Source organism: Anser brachyrhynchus (assembly GCF_964034855.1).
Source record: "Anser brachyrhynchus genome assembly, chromosome: 6".
Lineage (NCBI taxonomy): Eukaryota > Metazoa > Chordata > Aves > Anseriformes > Anatidae > Anser > Anser brachyrhynchus.
In genome coordinates this window covers 17,040,708-17,057,293 of record NC_137700.1, presented here as the reverse complement: position 1 = coordinate 17,057,293, position 16,586 = coordinate 17,040,708, and the positions used below count along the sequence as shown (strand labels likewise).

Here is a 16,586-nt window from a genome sequence, read left to right as displayed (position 1 = left end):
AATCCATGCATACTCTAGACCTCTGGGATTTATTTTTGTTTGTCTCTATGTAAGTAACTTGTCATTGTTCTAAACGCATGGTCAAGGCCAAAACTCTCAGAGACAGATGAAGCAAAGCTTGCACGTGTTAACATGACAAAAATGCATGCAAATTTTAATCACATACCAAATCCTAGCTCTCCTTCAGTTGTGCATCAGGAATGTGTATCTTGTCTTCACTGGTTGTGACAGACCAACTCTTTACTGCCTGATTATTCCTTCTAAGTAGTTGCGGCATAAATATACATATGTTATTAATAATATTTTATTCTATTTAATTCTTAATGAAACAATTTTTGAGTTTTCTACTGCCGACAGCTTAACTCAGTAGGGCCAAATCAGTTCACAAAATGCCCCAATAAACACTCAAACCTCTAAGATGTTTTTGCTTCTAGAAAAGGCTTAAGGAGACTCTCTTGAAGTAGCTTTTTGGGTAGCTGGCTCCCTAGGAACAACTAATCTGAGAGGACTTGAAATGAACTTTTCTACATTAGTGCTGTGTTTACTCAATGTATCTGCAGCAGTCTGCTGTTGCCTAAAAACTTGGCTATCGCTTTTGTACTACCCAAAAGAGACAGCTGGTCCATTTTTCTAATTTGTAAGTTTGCACTCCGACAGAAATAGGCAACTGCTGAACTTCGTCCTTCTGTAAGTGATTATTAGTTGCAGGCTCATTTTCTGTAAGAAAGATAACAAATGTGAATGAAAACAGAAATGAATACTTTGGGTTGAGACAAAGGGGCAGGTACTAATGTGGACTATGCTCCGTTGGAGTAAGAGAGTTTGTACCAGTGATGCAGAATATCCAGACATAACTGTAAAGGCCAGAATTTGGCTTTGGTCACATCTGAAGTTGCTCAGAATATCCAGGTGAATGTGCCACTTGCATAATGATACAGCTAACACTAGAAGGAGGAAGAACGTGGCTTCTTGTTTCCTTGTTAGTGGTGGATGATCTGACCTTGAAATGTGACCGTTTCCCATGTGACTGATGAGTTTTCTTCTCTAACAGAACAGCATGCTGTACAAGAGCTGACAAAAGCCTCAGTGAGTGGCATTGCAATAGATGGAGAAGTACTGTCCTATTTGGAATTGGCTCAGGTTAGTGCGTGCTGTTTTTTAAAGATACTCTGGTCAACTGCAGTACTTACTTTTAGCACCTTATTGGTTCTGAGCATTGCATCTAAGAAACTCAATCTTTAGTTCTGAGAGTGACTGACAATAAAACTGAGATGTATTTCTATTATAAAGGAGGTTTTTACATTAGTTCAAAGATGAAACATCTATGTAAGTAAACTGGGGGTAGTTGTCTTTCAAATACCTGTTTTAATTTGTCTTGACCTTGAAGCTTCCAAGCTCCTCAGTCTCATGCCCATGTTTTAGCAATCTGAAATTTAACATAATGGAGATGCTCAGCTTAGTAATGGTAACTGATTCTTGGGTTCCTCTCTGTAGTTTGTGTAGATACATTTAGGCCTGTATTGTAACATCAAAACTTTTTATATTCTTAGACTTAATGCTTAAACTGGCTACTCAAAGCCAGTCAGAGTGCTTCGTATTTAAACACATTTCAATGTTTTTTGAGTCTCAGAAACCATGCAAACAGAGAGCCCCCAACTCAGTTAAACTGCACACTTCTGTTTTCCAAAATGAGTGCTACAGCAGTCTACCAAATACAAGTAGTATTTGCTATTTAGCTTGTAGTAGTACAAATTAAAATATCTTTTAATCAAATTATTCTTGATTTCGCACTAATGATGTGTCTGGCTCCAGCTTGTCTTAAGCCTGGAGTTAAAGTAGCACTGAAATACAGCAGAAGCTGACCACCATGCAAGATGTCCTGCAGCTGCTTTCAAGTGCCTCTTGCAATATCTTGAGTGCTGTTACAAAACTAGGACTTAACCCCTTCCAAGAAAAGGCAGCTTACATCACTGAATTTTGATTTTATGAAGGGTTCTTCCTTTTATTTTTCTGCTTGAAGGCAGAAGTAATGTGTCTAACTACTGTTACGATATCCTCTGTGCCCTGTACAGCTGTGTGATGTTTTATAACCTGAGATGGTAATAGACAGTCAGAATGCCAGAATAGATACACATGATTACAGTCTGATTTGCATTATAGTTCTTGCTTCTTTATGACTGTAGGAAGCTTGTACTAGATTTTGTTTTGAGCTTTCAGTAGTGCTTGAATTCTGTCAATGACTGTAGTTTCACAGTGAGTTACTTCAGAGTAGGCTTTGTAGTAACTGACAGGGCAACATAACTGGTACAAACATACCAGAAAAATGAGGTCTAGTGTGCCTCAGGCTCAGATCCTGTGTGGGATTAAGTGCAGTTTGCCAGATAATCTGCATGCTAAGCACCTATTCATGAGCCTTTTGGGCCACTGTGCTCCAGCAGAATTGTCTGACAAGGTCTGGGACATATAGAGGGCAATTCAACCTCAAAAGATTCCCTGTAAGCTTGGGAGAGTGCTACCAGATATATGTCTACTAAGGATGACTCTAACTTGAATTGTTAGTCGAGGCTGAAAAATAAATGGTAACTTCAGGAAGTGGAATATGCTTCTTGTTTTTTGGTTTTTTTTTACAGTTTCACAACGCTAACCAGCTGGCAGCGTGGTGCTTGCACTACATCTGCACCAATTACAACAGTGTTTGCTCCAAATTCCGCAAGGAAATCAAAGCTAAATCTTCAGGTATGAGCAACTTTCCTCCTCAGTTTTCATGAGGCTTTCCCTTCTTTCTCCCCATCCAGTCCATTATATGTGAAGACAAAGATGAGCTCAGGTAGTGCAGAGGTTCAGTCTCATAGCTCAGCTATCTTGTGTAGCATTCATATATTCTTCTAATCTATAAGGAAAGGTCATAGTCATTAGCCTGATTCCTGGGCAAGCATTATGTTCTATACCTATTTCAGTGACGCTAGAAGGAACAGAGCTGTTTTCAGGCTCCGTGATAAAAGATACATGCTGTAGAGGGCTTGCATTTTTATACTCTTCTTTGGTGGACTGAGGTCTCAGGTGCAGCTGCTCTCAAACTCTTTTCACCCGTAAGACATATCAGGAAACTGGGGAAATTCCTGATAAGCCAGCTAACGCAGACACTGGATAAATGATTAGCTGTAGAGCTTTTGGCAGACAATCAAGATGTTTCTGAATGTGTAACTTACCATTTTGTTTTGGGACTTTGTTTCTTTTTAATCAGATAATCAAGAATATTTTGAGAGGCATCGCTGGCCACCTGTGTGGTATTTAAAGGAAGAAGATCACTACCAGCGAGTTAAGAAAGAAAGAGAAAAAGAAGATGTTGCACTGAATAAACACCATTCAAAGCGGAAGTGGTGCTTCTGGAATTCCTCTGCTGTAGTTGCCTGAACAAAGCACATAACTGGAAATCCATAGCCAGCGTCCGAAGTTAGTCTTATTGTTAGAAATAAGATATAGTTCAGGTTTTCAGGAAACTCTGTTCCACGTGTGCATTTATTATTGCTAGGGTCAAAAGCACAAGCTCACTGAAAGTGAGCCTGGAACAGCTCCTCAAAGTCATATGTATATTTTTGGTTAGGAAGCAGATAAATGTCTACCATTATTACATTTCTTTTTATACCAAAAAAAGAATCCAGCATTAACGTTTCAATCTCCAATTGGGAAATATTTTTATACTGTCTAGTGTATTTTGTTCAGAAAAAAGTCTGGATATCATTTTATTTTACAAACCACAAAATAACCATGTAGCAGCTTTGTATTAGATTTTAACTATTTTTACTATGCGAGTACAGTGAAATAGACAATCCTCAGTCATAAGAGACAGCTTTTAGAGTATCTCATAAAAAGTCATCTTAGGAAAAAAAATCTAGCTGCCTAGTATAAGTTTTGTTTTTTAAAGTACTGTGCATTGGTGATATAATTAGGTGATTATTTTACCTTTCTGAAGTAAAGGGTTAGAATAAGATCCAGTAACTGCAAGTTATAGAGCGCTTGATCTTTGCTTAGCTGAATAATAGGTAGTATAATTACCCGTTCAACTGCAGGCAAATGTATTTCTAATATTTGCCATGTAAGTGCAAATAATTATGGAGTTGTGGGCCATGTGAAATCTAGTGATTCTAAGTATTCAGAGGTTTTAAATGTCTAGATCAAAGAGGATATTTCTAAAACCATTTAGAAGGGCTTATTAATTTATATCCTTATATTAGTACGGATGTGAATACAAAAAGCAGTTATACTGCTTGCATTTGAATTACTGCATGGCAGTTACCTTGTTCGGTGAAATCTTAACCATGCAGCCACTCCTCATGCCGAATTCCATTTTGCTTTAGTGCAAGCAAATGAAAGGGCTGCAAAACCAAGTAAGAGTTATCTAGTGTTATAGCCTTTTGTAAGCGAAGAATGATCTTCACACACCATCACTTCAGTTTGATCCGAATTGTTTTGTAACTTTTCCAAGATTGAATTCAAAGTGTTAGATTATTTTTAAGTAGGTCATATATTTCCTCTGGAAACAGGTATTCCCAGAAAGCTGAGGCAGAATGATGGAATTCCACATGAGTGATGCAAAAAGGAAAAAGCCTACAGAGTTTTCAAATATCTTGCGTGTTTATGACTTTTTATCAACCATTGCGCTAAAGCTGCAGTATTACACTAGATTACAAAGGGGTGAGAGCATTTTTAAAAGACCAAAACTAAAATACATAGACTGTAGGACATACACATGCAATCCTGTACAGTGTCTCAGGCACAATTCTGTAACCAAGGGTAGTATTGTGTATTAGGTCTGTTAATATTGTTTTGTGCTGGCATCTCAGCATACCACTGTGAAAAGCTGTTTTTTGTTTTTTTCCTGTATTCAAAGGCAAGGCAGTATGGTCAAGCCCCCATGCTGTAGGTCAGGAAATGCTTTGGACCGAAAGCCATATACATCTCTACCTATTTGAGTTCTGACCGGAGTAATTCTTGGCAGATGCTACTGCAGGGTGGTAGAAGCTGCCCAGCATGGAAAGAGATGCTGCTCTACAGACTTTTATAAGGCAAGCAAGTGGCAGATTCCTACCCTGGTAAAGATTTGTCACCGTATGGTGATAAAGAAGGGCTATAAGTGACGGCTGCAAATATAGTCTCCTTAATTCTTGGTCAGTGAAGATGAAAATTGTAGAGAAGACAGACTGAGAAAAGATGCATCAAGACTAAGGTGAGATAAGTATTTGTTGTCATGAAACATTAACTAGTCACGTTTTAAGTATCGCTACTAGGTTTTACACAACCAAAGCTACTGTATGATTGTAATCTTGCCAAACTAATGGATATATAAATGAACCTGAGGTATATGCAATAATATCCAGTTGTGCTAGTTATCAGCTACTATAACCAAGTGGCTGGTTCATTTGGTTAATGCTGTCTATGGCCTTTAATCATGGTGGTTATTTTGTGTTTTTTATTTTGAAAAAAAGTCAATAAAATGGTTTAGTTACAAATTGTCTCTCATCTCTCTGAAGAAGCTTTCTAAATTCGTAAAAAGGATTCCACCCTTTTTATAGCCACTTGTAAGCATGCAGCTGTGATATTATTCATTGAATTTTGCTGAGCTGACTCTTGTATGGCATATTAGGATTTATGATTGGGAATGTAACAAGGAAGCCCTATAGTGTTTGTATATGATGGGGATGGGGCAAGGTCTGTGCTTGTTGCTTACTGTTAAACTGGATAACAAAACAAAAAAAAATCTCCTGCCACTTTTCCACATGATTTCTGATATTTAATTACCATGATATTACCCAAGGGACATGAAACTAATTAGTCATGACAGCCAAGGGGAGGAAAAATGCAGGTAAACAGCAGGAACTCCATAAGGTTCTCAGCAGACTCTAAACTTTCTACAGCCATTGTTTTTCATGCTTTCTCACTACTGTTGTTGTCAGCCATTATACAGAAATCCTAATTACCTGTTAGTGGGCTCTCAGAAACTACATCCTCAAATACAGACTTTATAAATTGATAAAGGTAGAAAGATGGTGCTTCTCCAGAAGATTTTTACAAGATGTCATGCAAAGAACGTCATTTGTGATTTTTTTTCTTAAAGCTCTTAGGCAATACAAAGGACGTTGCATTCAGAACACAATGTGCATTTCTCCTCAAGTGCAATTTGAGAATGTTATATATGTCAGTGATTTAGAATATTTTTGGAAGCAAAATTTTATTCCTTTGAATTTACCATTAGAAAAGGCGGTTGGATCAATACTGACAAAAAAAACACAAGAATGATTATGATAAAACTGGCGGCATGAAGGGATCAAATTAGAAGTGTTACTCTTTGGGTTGGTTTTTAGTTTTGTTTTTTAATTATTATGGCCATTTAGAGAAAGTTGCGTATCTTTTCTTTCTGGAGAGTCTCAGCTTATTTCTTAGAAACAGTGTTCTTCTGTTTGTTTTTCCTAAGAGAGAGAACTGCAAGCAAGTAAGGTCTGGCCTAAAGAACCTGCATCAACACTCAAACCGGTGCTTTCAGCCTCCCAACCCACAAATAGCTCACCAGAGCCAGAAATAAAGTGTTTTGTGAGTAATAGAGGATTGGCCAGACCAGCTGCAACTTGCTAATTTCATTTACTGAAGATGTAGTCAGAATTGTCTTCTGGTTGGATCAGGCTTCAAGATGTGTAAAGGAAAGCTAGATAGCACTAAATACATGGATGAATTAAAAAGGATTACCTCATAGAAGAGGGTAATCTGGACATCCCTTCTGAGCACTGACAGCGTGATAGTACCAGAGGAAGTAAGGGAGGAGCACCACTGTACTTTATTGCCCTAATTCTTCATCAGCTTACCCACAAATACCCTTCAAACACAGCAATTTATACCCTGAAGGGTTCAGTTTGTAAAATGAAAGTTTTTCCCTGCCATGTTCCAGTAACAAGCGGTGGGAGTATGACTGAAGGCATCTTGGAAATCCTGTTCTGAGGGCCAAGTCTTCCATCTCCTTTACACAGTTATTTAGGTAAAGATTTAATATACCAGATAGGATTGATTTTGGTATCTAAACTCCAGAAAGTGGTAACATTTCATTTCATCAGACTAGTCTTTGTCAGGCTAGAAGAGATTTGCTGTCTTTGTCAGATAAAACCACAGGTTTTGTCCCTCTTCTATCCCTTTTTTCCCTTTTATACTTTTGTCATCAGATAATCTAGCGTTTATTTACTCTGGGTTGGAGCTCAAGGCATGTACTATGCAGTGAGGTGTCTTTAAAGTGGGTTGCTTGCCACTCCTGAATCCTGAAAATGATTTAACAGCATTTACATGAGTCTACTTCCTAATAGGCAAAATTCCTATTGAAGTGGATAAGAGACTCTGCACATGCGCACACACACTTTGGGCTTTGAGGTACCACCTAATGAACTTAGACATTGTTACTTGTCTTTGTTCCAAATCTGATAACAGAAGTTTGCTCTGTGTGCTGCATGCATGATAGGAGTGTATTAGCAGCAATAATCCCCATTCTACAGGCGCTACAAGTTAATTCACTGTCAGCTAACATACACCATTGCCTTCAGCTAAAAAAATATAATCTGTGTCACAAATTGATTCTACACTAGCAGACAGAACAATGGGACTATCGTATATCTGTTCAGAAAAACTAAATCCCTCACTGCTGCTTACATAAAAATCTTGATTTCTTGTAGAAATTTGAAAAGCTTTTGGATCAAGGCTGCACGAGGCTAAGAAGAAAATTTGAACATTAGAAATGGAAGAATGATTATGCTAATGTATCTAAGCTCTGGAGAAAGTCAAACTGAGAAGATTAAGATGTGATTCAGAGAGAGCAGTTACCATAGGACAACAGTTGTGATGGCTCCTTTGCAATTGTTTAGCCTTACTATTTCATTTGTAAGCAGGCCATACCACTACAACTTCCTGCTGGGCTGTTTTGCAGCTGTCGCTGTGCCCAGACAGAGGTTCTGCACACACTCCCCCGTACACATTGCAGTGAAGACATATTATATTGCTGATTCATCTCAAGTCCTTTTCCATGCAGTGCTGATACCCCCCAGTCAGTCAGCTGACCTACAGAGGAGCCCAGTACCACCTGCTGGACTTGGTTTATTTTTTTTTGTCCGATGTCAAAGGTTATTCCAGAACAGTGAGGTCCTTATCCCAACATACAAGGGATCTCCAGCTACTCTCCTCCACTGGGACAGCATATAGCAGAACAATGAAGCTCTGTGTCAGCCAGGGATTGACCTGTTCAGGGATTTCAAGGTAGAAGCATTCAACAGTTTCCAAAAAACAAACAGGAAGTCAGAGACGGAGTCACAGACACAGGTACCAGCTGCATGACAGCATGACGACAGCTTTTCAGGTACCATTCAAAGATGATCAACTGGGAAAGGGGAGGTTCCCTGTAGATACCAGTTCTGGTTTTCAGAGGTTAAAAAAAAAAATCAGCAGTTTAAGGGTATATAATTAAAAATGCATCTTAGTCATAAATATAAGATGTTCATTCTAAGCAAGTAATAGATGCGATTCTCCCACCCCCTTATAAACATCAGAGTGTGCTCTACATGTTGCACAGATTATTCTTTAGATTTGTCCTGGATCCTCATTTAGATTTACAGCCTGCTTACAAAGTTCTGTAGATGTGAATTAATCAACACAGGCATTCACATTTTCTTTTGTGAGGTGTCTGGGGTTAGTTTTTAGTTGATTAACAAATCTTATCACATGATAAAATAGTCTGATAAATGACATCTCTTCCACTGGCAGTATGAAGAAAGGGGGTTTCTAAAGGAGCCCCCAGGGGTTCTCTGGGAGCTCTGCATCCTCCCTGTTCCCATGTTGCAGAGTCTGCAGGAAGGGCTGCATTGGCATGCAGGAAATGGGACCTAGTGTCACTGGTCCTGCAGTCCATAAGACACACAGCACTCTGTAAAACAATCTCAGTTAAGTGCAAACACTTGCAGTCAAGTGTAAATACTTGCTCAGTCATTATTCATCTTTGAAGAGGAAGATTTGCCTCTTACTTTCTAACTGTCCAGCATGGCCAGGGTACACAACTTTTCCTGCCTCCCTCAGACTCACCTGAGGAGACAGGACCTCCTCAGCTTTGTTCCCATTTCATTTCAGCGGGACAAGGACAGGAAAGTTTGAGGATGTTGAAGTGATTCCTGGCCTGATGAGAGTACATCTCTGGAAGGTGCTGCAGTCAATGGAGGACTGTAGTCCCCACTGCTGCATGTCCTTTTCTTTCTCAGGTTACAAATGATAGAAAATGAATAGCAGTGGTAACATGCTGTGGAGACTGATGTCTGCACTTCACACAGTTTTTATGGCAAGTTTGTCTGCTGTAGTCATAGCAAACTTAGTTTTGTGGAAAAAAAATAAGAGGAATAAAAAAATAGAAATGGCTCCCTCAAAAGATTATTGGCCAGTTATCAAGAGGTAATTGGGTAATTAAATTAAAGACTCGCTTTCTTAAGCATCTCTAGTCTCTCTGACCATGAGGAGGGGACTGAAGGTCAGTACTGGGGTAGCCAGGCAGACTTTTCCTAGCTGTTGATAGAACTGATTGTCCCTACGTAGCTGAGGAGGGGGGTAAAGAGGCTGGTGCCTTAGAGTTTGTTAGATGTCATAAAATGATTCACCATCTGCTACCTCTTTGCTATGCACTGCGGTAGGTACTGTTGGTCTGAGCTTGCTTTAGGGCTCCAGGAAGGAATTCTGTGGCCTGTACTGACTAGCAGTACATGGAGCAGATGTGCCACATACCTGTAAAAGATAGGCACTTGCTGCATAAGCTGCAACTGTAGGTGCAGCATTTGATAACCTTGCTGTTCTCATCTAGCTCCATGGCTTTTCCTTTTCTCTAGGAAGAAATACTAAGGAGACATTCCTCACCCTCCCAGTCCATAAAATATGGGTTGGATTTAGTCCAGGGAGATGACGCCAAGTTAGAATTACGTTCTCCCCTCAGTCTTCAAAAGCTTTTTTGTTTGTTTGTTTGTTTTTAAACCTGGGTACACAGACATCAAGCAGAAATCCAGTAATTCAGCCTATTGCACCTTCACTAATTCTAAGCTGGTTTTTGAGTCCTGATCAGCCAGGTGCCCATTCAGGGCAGTCAAGTTGCTGAACTTGCCTTGTGACACTGGGAATGCAAAGAGCTTACACAAGTTCACAGGAGATCTGGAAAGGTCCATGAATGAGATGTTTACTGAAGTTAATAAATACATAGACTATGCCTGACTGAGCAGTTTCCCAAGTCAAACAAATGCTGGGAGTTTTCAGGAGAGGTGTCACTACTTAGTCGCAATCTTCTTTCTCTGGGTATTGAAGGCAGCATAAAGGACACATGGATCCTTGGTCTGACCCAGCACTGCTGTTCTCTGTGCTCCAAAAAAGATGGAAAAGAAGGATTCAAGCTGCAGAGGTTGGTGTGTCTTTTCCCACCCAGCTCACTGCAAAGGAGCGTGTGAATACCTAAAAGGGATTTTTCCCTGCCATTTTTGCAGAACACTTTCTGTGGGGCTAGCTAGATCTCTTGATGCACTAGCACTGAGAGCAGTCTTTGTAACAATGAGTGCTAATAATAAATCCAGGTGGCATTGATGAGAGCATGCATAGAAAAAAAAAATCACTCACTTTTTTACAGGTTAACGTGCAGCACTCGAGCATGCCTTTTCTGCACCAGCTGCACTGAATGGAATTATTGCCCATTCACTAAGCCACATCCCGTCAGGCTGGACACTATCTCCACTTCTCTCCACTGTTCACAAGAGTCTATTGCTGCCACAGGACACTTTTCATCTATTGGATGTTTATCCAAAAGCTTTACCACACTGGCTCTGGGTCATTATCTGCATTTCAACTCTGCTACAAAACAAAGAAGTGATTTTTTCAGGATCATGCAACCAAGTAATACCTGACCCGATCTCTCTTTTAGGTGCACAGCTAATCATAAGTTCTTGAACGGACTGTCAGGCGTAAGCTACCAGATCAGCTAATTTGCTCCTTCTATTGCCATTTTCTTTCAGGGACCCATCAGTGCAAGACATCTTCTCATTGAATTCCCTTTTGGTCTTAATTGCAATACCTGGGGAGTAAAACACAGCCATGACATTTTCTCCTTGTCCATTCAACAGTCAGCTACAATGTCATTTTCTGATTTGACAGCATTTGAGTGGAGAGCTAATCAAGTCAAAACCATCTGATTTGGGCACTTGACATTTCATGAATATCCTCATTCTTTGATACAGGCTGCAATTGGGCTTAAGGAGGGCATAGTGGCACAATCACTATTTTTGTGCTGAGTTGTCTGCACATTTGTGAGATTGGCACACTCTAGGAAATCAGAAATCTCTTCAGGAAGTAGTAGTCCTTTTTGCCTACTAAGAAAGCAGTTATCTGTATTACACTGAGGGCTGTGTTCAGCCTGGGGTGGGAAAAAAATTGGAGAAGCCAAAACTCATGAAAGGTGGAAAGGCTATCAGGGAATAACTGAGCACTCATCTGCTGTGGCACTCCCTAAGAAGGCTCCCATTTCACTGCAGAAATACTTCTCTGCTATTTCCCTCCCTCTCCTATGGGCAGAACCACTTGTATTTGGATGGTTTAGCCTTACATCTGGTGTCCATTCAGGCACTCATCACTTGCCTGCCGATGGCAAGCACAGACTCAGCATGTGAAGGGGAAAGAAGAGGGATTCATCCCTCATCTGTTTGTGGAAGGCAGTATTGTTCTTGCATAGTTCCATGCAAAGGGTTAGTCTATTAGAGAGGGCCAGATCCATGAAGTGATAGTGCCTACAGATGGAAAGACCGCAAAGCAGAAGCCCCTTTGAGTACAGTAGTTAGACCCAGGCACCATCTCCTGGGAATGAGATGGATAAGTCCTGCCCAATATATTTCATGAATGATGAGATCTTTCCCCACAATCTGCAGTAAGTGCTGGTGATGATTCTGGGTGATGTTCATACTGTGCGTTATCACATAATTTAGCAAGATGCCTGTCAGGATTTTTTTTTTTTTTTTAAAGTGCCTTGAATCATATAGCTCTAACCGAGCACCTAAGTAATATGTTAGATCCAGCTTTGTGCTGCAACCCCCCCAGTCAGCTGTGCTGCACTGTTCTTTAGGTTGCCCCTTTGCCTTTTGGGAATTAATCAGTTTCCAGTTCCAGGCTGTACAGTAGCATATTAAGAAAAAAGCAGTGAGCAGTAGTAGTAGGAAGATGTCTTTAAGTGTAGCCATCAGCCTGTTGACCACAGAGGGACAAGGTAAGTACTGTGCCTTGCTAACAATTCTGTCCACCCTCTTCATCTCGCTGCTTACTCACTTTGCTTATTCTTTTCACACACAAGGCTGACAAAGCACCATCACTTCGCACGATACACATTTCTTCTATTGCTCAGGGAATAGCCTTTCATTATTATAAGCTTTTTCAGTTTTCTTAAGGCCTTTTACTACTTGGCCACTGTAGCATAATTTATTTTGTTGAACGGTTTACACACATTAAAGTGTGTGAAGTTGTATTTATATGTCTCTGATGAGTTCTTCGCTGGCTGGTGGATCAGTGTTTTCATGGCTTTTGCCATGCTTTTTCACCTAAAAATGGGACTGCAAGCCTTCTGACTCCTGCCACCTCACTTCAATTCTCAGCTCCAGATAGATAGCACAAGGTCTGGCATCATCCCTGCAGTGGGAGCTTCTCACTTCCATCCAGAGCAGCTGAGGACCCTTTAAACAGCAAGCTGCAACTATGCCCCTGAGCTTCCGTCCTGTGGTTTTCTGGCTCCAAGCGCTTAGTTTAAGTTAGACCTTATTTATAATAAAAATGATGTATGTTTAAATATAGATCTGCCTACAATTGCCTTTATAACTGAAATGGTTCTTCCCATCTTCCCCCAATACATCCTTCTCCTTAAGCTTTTCTTAAGCCATGTGATTAAAGATGACTGTGGGTACACTCACATCAGAGTAGAAGGAAAGCTTTGTTTTGGGCAAGTACTACCATTAGTGTTGAGAGCTCGTGCAGAAGTTCAGATAGGAGAAAATAAGGTCTAGTCAGAGCCAGATAGACTAGCCCTCACTATTTCTCATGAGGAAGAAAGGGCAATGCTCCTCCCAGATAGGAGGATATGAGGATACCAGATTGCAGTCACAGCACATTGCTCCATCAGCCTTAAACACCTTTTGAGTAATTCCTGAGTTCCGCTAACTGAGAGCTATATTCACACAACGGTGTAGTGCCAGTTTTTCATTAGAGACCCAAACCTTAGGCATAACACTTCGGTGTAAGCATTGAGTTTGTCAGTACCTAAGCTGGTTATCAAAAAAATGCTTTTCCCTAAAAATAGACCAAAATTTTAAAGTTCAGGGAGAGTAGTGTCTTTTGTCCTTGCCCTGTGCTAGTGACATACTGTCAGAACAAATGGGCCCTTGAAAATATCACATACTTCACTGCCTTTTGGACTAGGGGGGGGGAAAAGTGCTAGTATTTAAGTGAGGCTGAACAGTAGGTAGTAGACAACACCAAGAGAAACTGAGGCTTGTTTTTAGATGCACAATCACCACCACTAGTGGATTCACCTGTAATTGCTTTAGCTGAGAATGCCTGCAAGCCTCACACACAAACACAGCTCCAAGTCCTTCCTCTTACACAGCCACCCTCAGACCTCCAGCTGCAGGAGGACACAGGAGCAGCTAGTTGAGCTGTATCACAGGTGAGCTGCTAGGACAGCCTTTATACCCATTGCCCTTGGATGTGGGCCAGCCATGCAGATGGCCTCTTTTTGGCCCTGCTTTCTGCTGCGTGGTACATGAGAGCCTACCACCCACCAAATCTATCTTTGCACAGTTCGTTATGATATATCTCTGTGGCTAGGTAGGAGAACACACACATTTCCTGATAAATGAGGCTCAGCTTCTCTGTTTTGGGGTACTTTACCTACTTGCTGAGGATTTTGAAGGTTGCCAGAAGCAGAGGAGACAGGAAAGAAAAGTGTCAAATGAAGTGTATTTCAGCGTCTAAAAAAAAGTAAAATAAGAGCTGAATGGTTTGTTGAAAGCCTCATTCAAGCAATAGGAATTGCTAATCAGTAACATATCTGTAGTATACTAGGTAGGGCTATAAAAGCATCTTACTAAGATTAATTTAGCACTATAACACCTTTGTGAAATAAGCAGATTACCCCACTGAATAGGGAAAAAAACAATGGATAAAGATATTATGTAGAAACTAATTGCTGCACAGAGATCCCCACATCTATTTATCCTCAATCATTGTACCAGGCTGCAGCATCAATGCCTTCTATAACTTTAAGCAAGGCATTTTTCCAGCTATTAATAACCAGCTAGGATTTGTGGTCAAGAGATGTCCCATATAACAACTCATCCCTGTAGTTATTAGGGGTTTTACTGCTCATTCCTTAACCACCTCTTTCTTTAGCACAATAATATAGTATAGCAGCAGGAAGCAGAGACTGAAGTCTAAAGACAACAGGAGCTTACAGTTATTTCCTTACAAAAGGCCTCCTGCAGTGTCATAAGCTTGCATAAGGCCAACCCCAACAAAACCAGGAGGAAAAGGCTTCTACTAGACCACAATCTTGGTACCAACACAGAGCAGAGGAAACCTTAAGGAATGCTTACCTCAGTCTGTAAGCAAACATACAAGTTAAACAAATACAGACCTAGATTGCTACCAGAATAAAAACATTGCCTCTTGTAACAAAATGACAAAAATCCCATGAAAAGGAAGAAAGCTTCCCATAGGCCATGTAATGTAACATTTTCTTCCCTAACGTATTACTTCTTACATGACTGAAGAAGAAAACCAATTTAAATCAGGTAAGGGGGGGAAACAAGTTACCTTTGACTTCATTTAACTCTGAGTACTGCTCTTTCCTCACCAGTTACAAAGCAGCCAACTCACCTGCTGCTTCAGCTTTTAAAGCCTTCCTATCCCCAGAAGCCTTTGTGCCATTCCCTCTCCCTCCTCTCCTGGGCTTTATTTCAGTGGGCTTTAACCTAGTGGGAGGGTAAATTTATTTCAGCTGTAGTTTTTTTGTTTTTTTGTTTGTTTTTTTTTTACTTCTTATTTCTCTATTCTTCTCCGCTGAAGTAGTGCTACATTAAGTGCATTAACATCTTCTTGTTTTCATTCTGCAATGTAAAAGATGTCTCTCAAAAATTTAAATTAAAAATACTTCTAAGCTTATTTCTTAATAGAGACCCATTCATAAACGTTTGGTTTCATTCATTGACGTGTTCTTCTGTAAGGAATCATCTGCTGCAGCTCTATGTAAAATCTGGGGATTGGATCACTAAGAGGACATTGAACAGGATTCTGAGGAAAAAAAGGTAAAATAACTTTGCTGCCCAGGAAAAAAGAGATAACACTGTATCTTTTCCTGTATGCTGCTGCCTCTCCTTCAATCTCCAACTGGAGTTTTCATGAAATTAATTCAAGTATAACCTTTTCTTTTTTTCTCGGCTTTATTAACCAGAAAGGTCTGAGGAAAAGTGATGTTTCAGTTTCATTTCCTTCTGCAGAACATAAGAAGGAAAACATCTCTTCATAATTTTTCTGTCACCTATTGTATAGGTGACAGGTTCACAGCTTCCTTGGGGAAGCATTCCTTTAATTATCTGTCATACACACTACATTCATTAATAGCATAAGGTCTTGTGCAGCTTCGTAAAGGATGTATGCATCTGATTAAATACATGGAGAAAACACTAGGGACCGTCGCGTATTCCAAATGTGTTCATCCAAGGCTCTCTGGAGCACTCTGTTTTCTTCAGCTTTAAGAAGGTCTCAGGGATGCTCAGGTGATCCGGTATCTGGTTTGGTTGAATGTCGCTTATGCCATAACTTTACCTTCTGTGGGGAAGATGCCTCCTGCTGTGAAAGTGCCTATTTGGCAGTCTGTACAGCAGATCCGTATGGGTTTGTCTGGAGAGCAGCCCCTCCAGGGCCCATCGCTGCTGTCAGGCATGAGTCCCAGGCACCACAGGAAGAGGGTTGCTCATGAATCCCAGAGCAAGAGCACTGTGGAGGGCATGTGGATGTGGGTAGCTGAGCCAAGCCCTGACCCTCCACACAGAGGCTGCAGGTTCCCGTGCCACGTGTGGTGCCTGGGGCACTTTGCAGAAGGCAGTAGCCGTGTCTTTGCAGCAGATCCAGGTAGCCAAGCCAGAATCTGGTACAGTTGGTTACTCTCCTTGATAGGGCCTTTTGCCTTCTGTTCCCTCTGTGAGGTGTAGAGACTTTGAAATGAAAGAAGCAGCCTTTTAAATGAAAGCTGAGGCACTGATAATCCCATGTGGCTATAGGACATTAAGCCAGCAATATTTATGTCTTAAGTTTGGCTCCTGTAACTGGTCAGAAAGTCTTCTGGGACCAATAGTGATCACACAGCCCATAATTTTATAGCCAGAAATTATTAAAATAATTGTAATAAAGTAATAATAATAAACCCTCACTTATTTTAATGTCAAATATTTCTGACATGACTGATTCCTCCTGCTTGCATATAATAACTCCCATAGCTTGAAACTCCT

General features: G+C 40.4%; 1 protein-coding gene and 1 long non-coding RNA gene across 9 annotated transcripts in view; one reads left to right on the top strand and one right to left on the bottom strand.

Moving 5' to 3' along the window:
- RHOBTB1 (Rho related BTB domain containing 1) overlaps positions 1–5,510 on the top strand; it is a 52,403-nt gene extending 46,893 nt beyond the window's left edge. For 7 of the 8 annotated variants that reach the window (XM_080597968.1, XM_080597961.1, XM_080597962.1 and 4 more), the window contains 3 exons: positions 1,052–1,140; positions 2,631–2,736; positions 3,245–5,510. In XM_080597968.1, coding sequence (XP_080454094.1) covers positions 1,052–1,140; positions 2,631–2,736; positions 3,245–3,414 — 365 coding nt within the window. In that variant the 3' untranslated portion in view covers positions 3,415–5,510. The remainder of the gene's footprint in view (positions 1–1,051; positions 1,141–2,630; positions 2,737–3,244) is intronic. The other variant, XM_080597967.1, reaches the window with a different exon arrangement.
- Positions 201–14,886, bottom strand: LOC308197473. Its single transcript, XR_013952953.1, has 3 exons — positions 13,969–14,886; positions 1,361–1,426; positions 201–717 (listed from the first exon to the last, which is right to left on the bottom strand). It is a non-coding gene; the product is annotated as an uncharacterized lncRNA (long non-coding RNA).
- Between the last annotated feature and the right edge of the window lie 1,700 nt (positions 14,887–16,586).